At 43.4% G+C, this 14031-nt stretch overlaps 1 protein-coding gene and 1 long non-coding RNA gene across 2 annotated transcripts; one reads left to right on the top strand and one right to left on the bottom strand.

The window, feature by feature from the left end:
* Positions 1 to 213: 213 nt before the first annotated feature.
* Positions 214 to 1922, bottom strand: LOC147191258 (HLA class I histocompatibility antigen, alpha chain G-like). The gene is made up of 3 exons (XM_086136749.1): positions 1593 to 1922; positions 1415 to 1511; positions 214 to 685 (listed from the first exon to the last, which is right to left on the bottom strand). The coding sequence occupies exons 1-3, from the start codon at positions 1870 to 1872 to the stop codon at positions 646 to 648; spliced, it is 417 nt and encodes a 138-aa protein (XP_085992875.1). The 5' UTR covers positions 1873 to 1922; the 3' UTR covers positions 214 to 645.
* Positions 1923 to 11259: 9337 nt separating this feature from the next.
* Positions 11260 to 11938, top strand: LOC147191257 (uncharacterized). The gene is made up of 2 exons (XR_015103726.1): positions 11260 to 11293; positions 11490 to 11938. It is a non-coding gene; the product is annotated as an uncharacterized LOC147191257 (long non-coding RNA).
* Positions 11939 to 14031: the final 2093 nt, after the last annotated feature.

Here is a 14031-nt window from a genome sequence, read left to right as displayed (position 1 = left end):
CTGAATTGTGCCTTTCCAAATCACTGCAGTGATGCCTTGAGATACGAGTGAGTCAATGTTGGAGGATACATATAACATTTGTGTGTGTGCGTGCGTGTGTGCGTGCGTGCGTGTGCGTGTGTGTGTGTGTGTGTGTGTGTATGAAATCAAACAGAAACCTGTCGCTTTGCATACAGCCTGCTTTCAAAAACAAATTGCATCTTCTAAGAACAGTTCAACTGCATTTCACAGTCCAACACATTTTCATTTAATATTTCATTCAAATACATTCAATGATTCAACAGCTTGATGAGAAAAAATAAGACATTTTCATGCAGCAACCCTGGTGGGTTTTGTACAATCCAACATGACACTAAGACCGACACTGACAGAAGAAAGCAATCCAAAGCACTCCTCAAATCTAACCTTGCACAGTACACCAAAAATAGAAACAAATTTTGAGCGTTGAAAAAATATGATTGTCAATCACCCATGTGAAGAATAAATAACATTTGTTTTAAAATCCAAGTTCTCCTACGTTCTGACACCTGGAGAAAGCAGAGCACAGCAAATGCACAAAACCATGTCACCGAAACCCTCTCCAGAAACCCAAGATCTCGTGGCGTCCATGTGAGCCAACTCATCCTATGACGCTCCGAAACGGGCTCAGTCAAAACTTGGAAACAACCTCTGAATCAGGCAATGGCTGAGGGAGCAAAACACAATGTGAGATTGTTGGGGGGGGGGGCAGTCACACGCATGAAGGAAGTACATTTGCTCAAGCAAAGTACTCTCAGCTGAATGGATCTTGCAAAGATGTAAAAGAAATCCTCACGCTCTTTTGCCTTTTTCAATTAATTCCAGGTAGTCACTGTATTACACAGTAAGGTACCACCTCATACGGGTGACCTGACTTGAGAATTTTTCAAGATATAAGTCATTGTTGAACCGACTTTTTTCTTATTTTTTTTGTTTTTTGCTTTACCTGTGAGCGCAGACTAAAAAATACGAGCGCGAGCGAGAGAGAAAGCAATTCGGATGTCTCAATGACTGTATTATACTGCCCTCCGGTGGCCAAGACCAGTGATGCAGTGAGGAAAATAAAACCTGTTGAATTAAAATCATTACTGTGTGTTTTTCAAATTACAGTACTGTTGAGTGCTGTTTTTCTCCTTTAAATGATACATGGCAACAATTTGTTGTCGTTTTGGATTATCCCCATTCACACTTTGGGAACAGAGCTCTAATTCAGACCTTCGTAGAACTGCCTTGTTGAATGTGGCTCAAAGGAAACAGAAAATGCTTTACTAATACGATCGAGGGTGTATGGCTGAAAGGAAAGACAAACAATGTTACATTCACTTTTTGTCAAAAAGGCGCGAGGCAAATCTTCCCTTTGGCTCCTCCTGACCGACGAAGCATTTGTGTCGCTCACCTTATCTGGTGATGGAACCCGGCAACCACCACCACCACCACCAGAGCGAGGATCACCAACGTGAAAGCAATGGCCATCATCTTCCTGACTTCTTCTTCTTCACATGGCAACAAAGAGCGTGTGATGAAGAGAAACACGTCAATGGCTTGTCACAAATCAAGTCAATGCGTGTCATCACCTTGGATACGCGCGTTGCTCAGGATGATTCTTCTGTCCAGCTTGGTGACGATGTCTTCCTCGACGCCGGCAAGCTGGAACACACATTCATACTTGCCCTCCACGCCGGCCGTCACTTCCACTTTCAGGTGGGCTGTGGTCTGGAAGGTTCCGTCATGGTTGGGGAGGGTCTCCCCCATCTCCACGTCCTCGTGGATCACCTCGCTGTCCTTCCTCCAAAAAAGGGCCGACGCACTGGGGTAGAAACCCGTCGCGTGGCAGGTGACGGGAGAGGAGGGCATCTTCTGGAGGAGAGACACCGTGGGAAGCTCTGCAAACCAAGGCAAAGATGGAGAGAACCATTGAGGGCAAAAGAGGATGAGAAGGAGCGAGGGGGTGAAAGAGTGAGAGAACATGCGAGAGGACTAAGGATGCAGAGAAAGGGTGAGAAGAATTTACGGAATAGAAATGTGGGAGGATAAAATTATGTAGAGGTGTGAGAGGACAAAATAGGGAAAGGATGAACAAGAGGATGAAAGTCAGAGAATGTGTGAGGGAAAACATTAGCATGACGATGGAGAGAAAGTGAGGACAAAAGTTGGAGAAAATGCACAGTGGCTTGAAAGATGGAGAAAATGTGAGACAACAAAACCTTATCTATATCTATATTTATATTGCACTTAATTGAACGGTATACATTGAAACTGTAACATTTATTTTGTGAATGCAAACACTTTGTTTTTCTTCTTTCTTCTTTCTCCCCACAATCTTGCTGCTGTAGACTGTAAATTTCCCCAGTGTGGGACAAATAAAGGATATCTTATCTTAAAAAATAGGGAATGTGTAGGAGGATCAACGATGGCTTGAACATGTGAGGAGAAAAGATGATACATCTTACACATACATTACGGTAATATGTCGACCCCAAAATAGCTCCTTGCTGGAGAGATGCAATAGAACACGGAAATAGAATTGCGGCAAGTTCAGCCTACTTAGCCTAGCTTGCTAGCCGCTAACAAAGAGACGTGTTTCGTCACCCAGCAGTTAACATGGTAAGAGTGTGTCTGTTGTAATGGATCGTGTGAAAATGTGTGCAGGACAAAAGCAGATTTCGAGGATGATTTCTTTGGAACAAATGAGGACAACGACTCTGTTTTCGAGAGGTCCCGAGTTGGCTCGACCAGAGCGGGTTTGGCCACTTCTCGTTCTTTCGCTTGATTGCAGGGGTCACCAACCTTTTTTGAATGTGAGAGCTACTTTTTGGTAGCTACCACTTTTATACACAATTCAGAAATTACACATTTGCGCAGATTACGTTTTAAGGATGTTTTAATGATGTCACTTCATGCCTAAAATGTAACCAAGATGGCGCTGGTTAGACACTGTGCTGCTAGCTCTTCCAATCCGGCAAATATGAAAATAATTTTTCATTCAAGTTCCTTGTGACTTTCTTTGATTTAACAAGAAAGTAGAAGTACGATCTGCAGAATTACCTAATCCTATTTTTGAAAATTTGAAGACTTTTGCTGGACAACCAGCAAAACCGGATTGACTGGAATCTCGGCAAAACACCGCTTTTATTCCCACGTTTTCGAGAGGGATTATTTTTTTTCTTTTTCCATGTTTGTTTGGCAACTGTAAAGATTGTTCAGGAGTTTTAGCAAAAATGTAATGTCGGATTACATTATGGTGGTTTGGCAACTATTTTTGACAGTTTGATGGAACGTAATACGATTGAATGTATCCTTATAAGAGCAAAAAATGTGTGACAATGAAAGCCTTTCCTTTCTCAAAAGCAGTTTGAAACAGTCATTCATGCCTTCATCACATCCCGGCTGGATGACTTTCATGAACTTTACTTTGCGGTCAGCCAATCCTCCATTAAGCATCTCCAGTTGGTCCAGAATGCTGCTGCTTGCCTCCTGACTGGTACTCCTAAGAGGGAGAGGGAGCACATAACTCCTACACTGGCATCCATTCACTGGCTCTCTATCCATTTTAGTGTTCTTTTTAAGATTCTATTATTTGTTTCCAACTGGCTCGTGTGGTTTTGAGACGATATGGGAAGAGACAAAAAAGATTTTTCAATCATGAACACGATGACTTTGTCTCGTGCGTAATTTCTCTGCTTTGTTTACTTGGATTCTCGACTTTCCTCCCTTTCTAAAAAAAAAAAAAAAAAAGCGGCAAATTTTCCCTGCTGTAGCTGCTATGCTAAAAATCATCAACATTACTTTGTCACAAAGGAAACCTTTATTTTAATAAAGATGACATGCGTAGATGAAAAAAGAAAAAAAACAGGCTATATTTACCTGTTTGGACTGTCCACCAGGGAAAATCAAGCACTGACAGCACTGATAGCACCGACTCGTGGGGTGGGGGTGGGGGGGGGGGCATGATTTGATCTATTTTTTTCTGTCATGATCAAGCGTTTTGTGTTTATCTTTGTGTGTCTTGAAGACGCCAGTGAAGATGTCGGTCCTGGGCAGCAGGATCCAGAGTCCCCCCACATGAAGGAGGAAGTGGAGGATGTTCAGTAGAGCACCCCTGCATTCAAGAAAAAGAGGAACCAGACCCCCATGTCATCAAAAAGGAGGACGAAGGGCACACTCATATCAAAGAGGAGGAGGAAGAGCACCTACACACCAAGGGAAATGAAGGAAGTCGTCCTTACATCAAAGAGGAGGAGGAGGAGGAAGAGTATATCTGCAAGTTGTCATTGACTGGTGTCCCTTTCAAAAGTGAAGATGAGGGCCAAAGTGAAGCGGGCAGAGGGGCGAGACCTCCAAGCCGACTTTTGAAGAGATTAACCTCCCGCGATCGACCTGATCGCGCACGTGCAAGCATATACAAACGCACAAGGTTGCCCAACCACGCACACGTACACATATGCACGCACGCCGAGATGAGCGACAGCCGGAACATCACCAAACATGAACGAAATAGAAACACACAGACACACAAAATCCCAGATGGCCTCGTAGCTCCACCATCGGGGTGGTGATGACATGGCTCCACACTCTACTGAGACTTATGATAAACCGTCTGAAGGTGATATGACATGTGAAACCGACAAACGCTGGAAATGTTCTCAGTGCGGGAAAACTTATTCTAATGCAGGCAGTTTGAAGAGACATATGAAGGAAAGCTTAAGTCGTCACACAAGAACCCACACCGGTGAGAAACCTTTTGCCTGTTCAATTTGAGGCCAACGTTTCTCAGAGAAGGGATATATAAAAAGACACATCAGAATAGTGAGAAACCGTTTGCCTGCTTGGTTTGTGGCCAAAGATTCTCTGAGAAGCGAACCTTAAAAAATGCACATGAAAATGCACGCTGGTGAGAAACCTTTTGGCTGCTCAGTTTGTCACCAAATATTCTTCGATAAATGACACTTAAAAATACACACAATAACCCACACTGGGGAGAAACGTTTTTCCTACAATGTATGTAACCAATGATTCTTTTAGAAAGGACATTTAAAAAATACACACAAGAATACACACTGGTGAAAAACCCTTTGCCTGCTCAGTTTATGACCAAAGATTCTCTCAGAAGGGAAGCTTAAAATTACACAAGAGAACCCACACTGGTGAGAAACCCTTTACCTGCGCAGTTTGTGGCCAAAGATTCTCCCAGAAGCAACACGTAAAACGTCATATACATATATCAACGTACACACACTGGTGAGAAACATTTTTCTTGCTCAGTCTGTGGTTAAAAATTCTCCTTAAAGGGACATTTGACAGCACACATCAGAACCCACACTGGTGAGAAGCCTTTGCCTGCCCAGTTTGTGACAAAAGATACTTAGTTTGTGACATTTGACTCAACACACACGAACACACCCTGATGAGACGCCTTTTCCTGCACACCTTTTGGTCAAAGATTCTCTAAAAAGGCATACTTAAAAAAACACATAAGAACCCACACTGGTGAGAAACTTTTTTCCTGCAGTTTGTGACAAAGACTCTCTGAAAGGAATCTTTAATGTTCACAAAAGAACACACACGGGTGAGAAACCTTTTGTCTGTGTAGTTTGTGGCCAAAGGTTCTCTCACAAGATATCTTTAAAGCGTCACAAAACAAGACACATTGGTGAAAAAACGTTTTCCTGCTCAATTTGTAGCCTGAGCTTCTCATGGAAGTATCAGGCTAAGAGTCACAAGTGTGTTATTGAGATGAGCAGTGATCAATGAAACTTTGGCCTCTCATCTGAGCAGGCTTCATCAGTTCATGCTCCAAAGATGACTGAATTCTATGCACCACTTGCGAGATTGCTCAAATTCAGTTTTTCTTTGTCGGAGTGAAATGTTTGTAACTTTTGTGTGAATATATTGTTGAGTTGTCATCTTGTTCATAAAAGTTTTGTTTTTGTTCTGAGTTTTGGTTTTGAGATTTTGTCTTACTTCAGTTAGTGTTTGTTAGTATTTATACATTTTTAATCAAAGAAGTTGTACAGTAGTTTTTTTTTTCCTTTAGTATTATTGGATTACATCGTGTTGAAAAAGGCTCATGTTGTGGATCAATAGATTGTGATGAGATTTTCATATAAACGCTTTCATGTTGCTTTATCGCAGTTTTTCATGTATCTACAATATACGGTCAGACCTCGGTTTTCGAACGCCTCGGTTCTCGACCAATTCGGTTTTCGACCAAAAATTTCAAGGTTTTTATGCCTCGGATGACGAACAAATTTCGGTTCTCGAACAAACTAAGCGCACTTGAATTCACCATTTGACTCCTCTCGGCTTCCTTAAACAAGGAAGTGACGCTTCCTCGGGTAGACGAGCAAGTGACGCTTCCTTGTGTTGCTTTCCATTGTGAGCAGACTTGTTCAAAGACTCTGGCTATATGCTCCTTATTTGAATGTTTTTTTTTAAAAATCCCCTGGCTTCTTTTTTGTTTAAATGTTTGTAATATGCGTATGTATTAATAACGTGTTTGTTTTGTTTTCTGTTTACTGAGAATTGTATCCTGACTTGTTCAATAAAGATTCTTGGAAGAAAAAAAAAAAGCAGACGTGTTCAATAAATATTTTTATTTTAAAAAGAGCGTGGTTTCGGTTTCCGAACAATTTCGGTTTTCGAACAGCCTTCTGGAACGGATTATGGACGAAAACCGAGGTTTGACTGGACTGGCTTTTTTTGTCATGGCTGCCTTTAATCATCATAGTTCAAGTAATACAGTAGTTTGAAATGTATGACTGTAAATACAGTAATGATGTGTTTCTGAGTCTCAGTGAGGATCTGTTTCTGGTGAGTGTGCATGAGTAAGTGAGAGAGAAAAGCGAGACTCGGTGCAGAGGGCAAATGGTGCAGCTCCATATCAAGGGGCCCCACAGCAGGGAGTGCTGCAAAGTAGCTTTTGCTTTCAGCACTATGATGCGCACATCAGACTGCTCAAGCAGACAGATTAAAATAAAACTGTATATACAACAATAGCTGTGTTTAAACTAATGAGCTGAGATAGAAAATGCCACATCTGTGCTGAGAAGCCGATTCGACTCGACTCGATCGAGAATTTCGCCATAAAAGTGCAATAAATCAATGTAGATGTGTGTTTTCCCAATTTAAGATGCTTTCCCCAGGTAAACTGATTCATGATTCACTTTCACGGCCTCCTTAGAACAAGTGTTGAGAATTAGCACTTGTGCTAATTCATTGCGGCAATACATCTGCTTTGTGCAATGTTTTTCAAATGAGAAAAGCACTGATTAAAATAAATTGGGTTGAAACCAAGTTCGATAGAAAACTGCATCTGTGATCGTGAATAAAATGGACATTATGCATTTTGTAATGAAATGTCTGATGTAACTATATGTACCTATACTTCTCTTTGGCTTCATCTTGTGTCGTTTTACTCTGCCATACACTGCCAGGTCGCAACTGCAAGTGAAAATATATTCAAAATGGGCAATACTGTATAAATAAAAACAAAAGCGACTTGAATATTGTACACCTTTTCAAACTGTGTAAAGTAAAGTACGTCAAGGATGAGGACAGTGCAGATGACTATATTAGGCGTCAGTAAGTCAAGTCAAGTCAAGTCAACAGTATTTATAGAGCACTTTCAAACAGCCATCGCTGCATACAAAGTGCTGTACATGGAGCAATTTAACATGCACAATAAACAGTAAGACAAATCGGTAATAAAGGCGGTAGAAAGCACCAAACAGTAAAACCAAGAACAAATCTAAGTCATGCTGAGTCGAATGCCAAAGAATACAAGTGAGTTTTGAGGAGGGTTTTGAAGATGGGCAGCGAGGAGGCTTGCCGAATGTTCAGTGGGAGGTCATTCCAGAGAGAGGGACCAGCAACAGAAAAGGCTCGATCCCCTCTGAGCCTCAGTTTAGTTCTTGGTACTTCTAATAAAGTCTGGTCCACAGACCTGAGGCGCCGGGCAGGTGTGTAGGGGCGGATGAGCTCAGAGAGGTATGGTGGCGCGAGATTATTCAGAGATTTGAAAACAAATAAGAGGATCTTGAAAATAACTCTAAAATGAATGGGGAGCCAGTGAAGGGATGCCAGAGTAGGAGTTATGTGCTCCCTCTTACGAGTACCAGTTAAGAGGCGAGCAGCGGCATTCTGGACCAGCTGAAGGCGCTTAATGGAGGACTGGCTGACTCCAAAGTAAAGGGCATTGCAGTAATCGAGCCGGGATGTGACAAAGGCATGAATTACTGTCTCAAAGTGTTCATGTGAGAGGAGAGGTTTTATTTTGGCCAGCTGTCTAAGGTGAAAGAAGATGGATTTAACAACGGCACCAATTTGCCGATCGAGTTTGAAATCACTGTCCAGTTTAAGATAAGATATCCTTTATTAGTCCCACACTGGGGAAATTTAAGGCCCAAGTTTGAGACTGTTGACTTACGATAAGGAGACAGGGGGCCCAAGTCTACAGGATGGAATGTACAAGGGCCACTGGGACCAAACAATATCACCTCTGTCTTCTTTTCATTGAATCTCAAGAAATTTTGTGCCATCCAGGTTTTGATTTCTTCCAGACAGGATAGGAGTGGCCTTAATGAGAAGGCGTCTTTCTTGCTCAGTGGGACATAGATCTGGCAGTCATCTGCATAGCAGTGGAAGGGAATACCATGTTTCCTTAAGATGGAACCCAATGGGAGCAGATACAGCGAGAACAGCAGAGGCCCCAGAATTGAGCCCTGTGGAACACCACATGACAGGGGAGCAGTGCGTGACTCAGAGCAGCCAAGGCTGACACAGAAGGTTCTGTCAGCTAAATAGGACCTAAACCACTCAAGAGCACTGCCGCCAATGCCCACCAAGTGCTGCAAACGAGTCAGCAGAATACTGTGATCCACTGTATCAAATGCTGCAGTTAAGTCCAATAAAACCAGACACGCGTGGTCTCCAGAGTCATTTGCCAGGAGGATGTCATTAGAAACGCGTAACAGGGCTGACTCCGTGCTATGCATCGTCTTGAAACCTGACTGGAAGACCTCCAAGATGTTATGTTCATCCAAGAAAAATTTCAACTGCATGTGCACCACTTTTTCCAGAATTTTGGAAATGAAAGGCAGTTTGGAAATGGGCCTGAAACTTGACAGCACATCTGGATCAAGACCAGGTTTCTTGATCAAGGGTTGGACCGCAGCATGTTTAAACTGTTGGGGAACTACACCAGAAGAGAGGCTGCTGTTGATGACATCAGATTCAGAGCCATCGAATGGGACTCTTCCACTGGCCACGCTTTTTGGAAGGTATGGTGAAATGTTTGCTGGCCAAAAAAGAGTCTAAAAATAAATAGCGATTCGGTGTTGCGACACAGTTTGTCCGAAAGGTGTACTGTGGTTCGGCCAGCCTCCATGTGCAAAGGGTGAAGTCAAACCAGATGCCACAATGCTTGTCAATACTGAGCATCTGAGCATTGAAGAAACATTATTTTTACCATTTATTTTTTTGGTCTATTAGGCACACCCTGGACAGAAGCTCGAGCTCGCAGCTGCGCTGGCTGGAAACAGCAAGCGTGGCCGTGGCCACTCCGTGGAGGAGCCCTCCAAGAGGCGCCAGCGTTCAGTGGAGGAATCTGTCATGCACAACTTCAGCCAGGACATGGCCGAGAAGATTGTCACAAGGTGAGGAAAAATGAAATCGAACAATAATGGTGTCCCTTTCATTTTCTCTCAGGTTTCAGTTTCATATGTTTCCATTTAAAATGAACAAAAACGTATTTCTAATGCTGCTAATTTAATTCGTCTTTGTTTAATAGCAGATTTATGAAATTGTTTTCAAATTCCAATTCCCAGGTGGTTTGTGGAGACACTTTCCCCCCTCAGACTTTGTGACACAAGGGAGATGTTTGTCGACCTCTGTCCTCAGTTCCACCTCATGTCCAGGAGGACCCTCGGGAGGCAACTTGGTGAGCTGATGGAACAGGCCAAGCTGCAACTCGACAACCTGCTGCAGAAGCAGGCGTGGGTGGGAACCACTGCTGACAGCTGGTCGGTGTGCGGCAACCCTGGCATGCAGGGAGCTGAAGGGAGAGAAATTAAAACAAATATTGTTATATTGATTTGAATGATATCACTTAGCCCCTCGTGTTTTTCCCGGGTCAGCCAGGCAAAAAAGCCCCATGGGAGAAGTCATCCACGCTATCCACCAGGAGTTTGGCATTGCCAGTAAAGTGGTCGCTACCACCACAGACAATGGCGCAAATCATGTCGCGGCTTTCGACGCATTGGGCGAGCAGGAGGGGGTGGTGGCTCAGGAGCTTTGCGATGTCCAAGGGCAGCTTGGCGCCGAGGACATTGACGCCAATCTCCGTATCACTCTGCCACCTTGCCACCGCTGCTGGTAAGAAATAGTAGAATTTGAGGATTTACATTTTAAAGCGAGTTGCTACTTCATCAAGAACACTCAAATGAAGATGGCAAACATTGTCCGAACTAACAAATTGATGTTATAATGTTTATTTTAGTCTAGCGTGCAGACCATGAATCTCATGGCGACGGCCGACCTCAGCGAAGTCATGGGCTGGAGCAGCGGGGACACTCCCTGGCGCAAGGCACTCGCCAAGGCCCAGTACCTCTGGACCCTCCAGAACCGGAGCCCGATTGCTGCCAATCAGATCAAGGTGGCCATCAAGCGGAAGCTGCTGACTCCTGCTGTCGTTAGTACAGGTATTACCCAAGCTATGAATTATATTAATTCTCTTAAGGTTTTGAATTTGAATTTCTGTATTTTTTTTATTTTTTTTTTATGTGCGTTATCTCTGTAGTTGGAGCTCCTACTTCAACAGTGTGAATGCGCTGCTGGAGGTGATGTCTGTGCCTGAGCACGTGGGGGCAATCAACAACATCATTATTCACCAGCCCATGGGCGAGGCAGGAGCGGCGTTTGTGAATCAACACATCACGTTATGAAAAAAAATAGTATCGATTGAATGAATGGACGATGGGCAAAGGTCACAAAGCGAACAAGTTCCCGTCAAAACAGCCAATTTTGGCCGCTGTGAGGATTAGTCGCTCGCGCGTCTAGTTTGCTTTTGAAATTCTCAGGTCCTGACAGAGTACAGGGTTGTCATGAATCCTGTGGCGGACATCCTGAACAGCCTGCGGGGGGAGGACAACGCCGACATGGGCATCCTCCTCCCAAAGCTCCTGGTCTTGAAGAGGTGGCTGCTGCTCCTGCAGCAGATGGTTGAGCTGCAGTATGCAGAGCCCTGGATCCGGTCCCTTCTCAGAAGCTTTGACAAAAGGTGTGTGTATACAGCAATCCTTCGCTATATTGCGCTTCATTTATCGTGTTTTTTTTCCAAAGTACTGTATTCAGAAAAAAATGCAGAATGACTCCGACGTTTTGTACTTGGCTATATGCACGATTCGTTCCTGGCATGACATCGACCAATGACAGCACGAGTGGATTTATTTATGATTGGCTCTGCATCTTCGCAGCCCCGCCCAGCACCTTCCCGGTTTCGTCTCTGATCAGTGTCTCATCAAGTGGTTGCCTCTCTGATCATTGCCTAGTCACGCTGAAGACTCTGATCAGTGTCTAGTCAAATGTGGACTGTCTGATCAGTGTCTCATCACATTGTTGCGTTTGCTACGACATCGGCTGCGCGGGGATAGCTGGCCAGCAGCTAGCTGGAGGCTAACGGCGGCTACACTGTCAGAGCGGCGTAAAGTGCTAGGAACACAAGTCTCTTTGTCTCTCTCAATGTTATGATTCGGTTTGGGACCAACAGCTGGCACTGTAGGGCTATCCCTTTAGCTGCACACCTTTTGGTCGTTATGTAATTAGTGCTTTAAAGGCCAAGTGTGAAGTAATTTCATGAAATGCCAAATAGGGTCACAATGAAAGTACTTAAACATTGTCCACCAAATAAAGCATGAAAATATAATTAATCTGTTGTATATTTCACAAAATATTCGATTTTCCGAAGTTCCGGCCTGAAAGGGGCGGAACCCGGAAGTGATACGTCACATGGAGAACGGCGATGGCAGGTCTCCATACGGCCGAAATGCAAATCATTTCAAACAGTGATTCAAACAGCGATGCAAGCGATCGATCGAGCGCAAGTGAGGATATCCACGTTTTTGAAGAGTTGGAGGAAGAAGAGGAGGTTGGAATTTTACATGTTGGACCTTACATGTACGAGCCAGACGCTAATCAGGATGCAAACAATGTGCCCAGACGACCTGACATGGAATGGAGACAAGACCCATCGAGATTACAAGATTGGTAAAATATAGGCTGGTATTATTTTTATGACTTGAAGATGCAGGCATGTGCACATAATTTTATGTTTTTATATCTGATGACATTGTTTCAAAAAATAATCAGACTTCATGTTCAAGCAGTTAGCCTACTCGGTACTTGAGTCTTCTTTTTAGCAAATCATTTTTTGACTTGTACTTGAGAGATTTTTGTCATGACTGTTTTTTACTTTTGTACTGTATTCCATCCATATATTGTATATTTTGAATCAAATGTTTTCATAAACAACAGAATTATTGATTGATGGCTATAGAATCAGAATCCTCTTTGTTGGCCAAGTATGTCGAAGACACAAGGAATTTGTCTCCGGTATAACCCGCTGCATGAGTATCATCATAAACAAGGACATGACAAATAAATATGGACAAATAAGTATGGCAGGACATTCCGTAATGTAAGTGAACCGTAGTGCGGTGGTACCACCCAGTGACAACTGTGAGCAATACGCTTGTTCAATAAAATTTACGCTCATGGTGTCATCGCTCAGTATTATACTTTTATTAATTTCAGGTGTACTTGTGGTAAATGCCAGCAAATGCCTACAGCAGTTGAATGTGTTTGCTGCCATGAAATTCAAGAAGGAGTGACTGTACGTCGACAAGGAGAGGAACACTTCAATCAGGTGCTTGACTGCATCACCGACCATCCTGGACTCAATGCTGTGCGTACAAAGGCAAGGCATTTGATGGGCCACAGGATGCGCTGGTGCTGGAAATTTCTTGGTCAGGACAACCGTGTTGGCGGATACGTCTTGTATCAGGGCACATTTTCCACCACCAGAGTCAGCTGTATTCAAAGGGCTTCGTCTTTCACAGAGAAATGTTCCAGAACTGTGATGTGGACTGGTTTTAGAGTGGTTAATGTGGACTTGGTGTCTATCATAACAAAATACTGTCATAAAAATAAAATAAACAAATGAGGACAACTGAAGGGAATGTAATTTGTTTATTTCCTGAGGAATCTAGTCTGGTGCTCGGCAATAACGGTTGACTTGTCCGGTCTGGTCTGTTGGCAGCTATGCTTTGACAAAATCATCATTATTCTGTCCAAAAATCACGCTTACGTTTTTGCAAATCCTTGATCATTGTCATGTTCCCTATTTGGCAGCAGGTGGCAGGCGTTCATTTCTGCTGTCTGCACACCTGCTGCCTATTTGTCTGTGATTACACCTGCTATATCTCGGCGCTCCGGCGGTCGACTCCTTTCCGGAGTATTCCATGCCGTGCCACTGCTGTTGCCCATGTATTTGAAAGCGCTACTCGTATACTATTGCTGATTGTTACATTTTTTGACGTCTCCTTGTTAATATTCAAAGTGCCTGCGTATTCCAGTATTTGCCTCATCATTTTCCTTGCCGTTTTTTGCAAGCGCTTTTCGTTGTCGCGTTTATATCATTTCCTGGTTCTCGTTATTTACCAGCGTTTTCTGTTTTCAGCGAGACAGTTTTTGTTTATAATAAATATTATTTTGTGACAAAGTCCTTGTCAGTGTCTGCTATTTCGGGGATCCACTTATTCTCGTTTTTCTGTTACATACGAAGCGGTTCCTTTCCCGCTTTGTGCGTAACGTGACAATCATAAGCAGACCGGTTGAGAAAGCAGTCATCTTTGAAGTGGCGATGGCAGAGAACACTCGTCGATGATGGCGTGAAATTCATTCGCTTCGTGCGAATAAAAGATGTCCATTTAAGTGCCCTGCTATCCTTCGGCCACTGGT

The sequence above is a fragment of the Hippocampus guttulatus genome, chromosome 18 (assembly GCF_054856545.1).
Source record: "Hippocampus guttulatus isolate MCC_2025c chromosome 18, RoL_Hgut_1.0, whole genome shotgun sequence".
Classification (NCBI taxonomy): Eukaryota; Metazoa; Chordata; class Actinopteri; order Syngnathiformes; family Syngnathidae; genus Hippocampus; species Hippocampus guttulatus.
This window is presented reverse-complemented; position numbering and strand designations above follow the sequence as displayed.

Bases quoted from the DNA above. Each gene is read 5' to 3' on its own strand.
- LOC147191258 (XM_086136749.1), bottom strand. From the start codon at position 1,872: ATGCCCTCCTCTCCCGTCACCTGCCACGCGACGGGTTTCTACCCCAGT. The intron at 1,512-1,592 runs GTGATGACACGC...TGCCATGTGAAG, and splicing joins GAGCAACGCGCGTATCCAAG to AAGAAGAAGTCAGGAAGATG. The intron at 686-1,414 runs GTGAGCGACACA...TTGCTCCCTCAG, and splicing joins GGGTTCCATCACCAGATAAG to CCATTGCCTGATTCAGAGGT.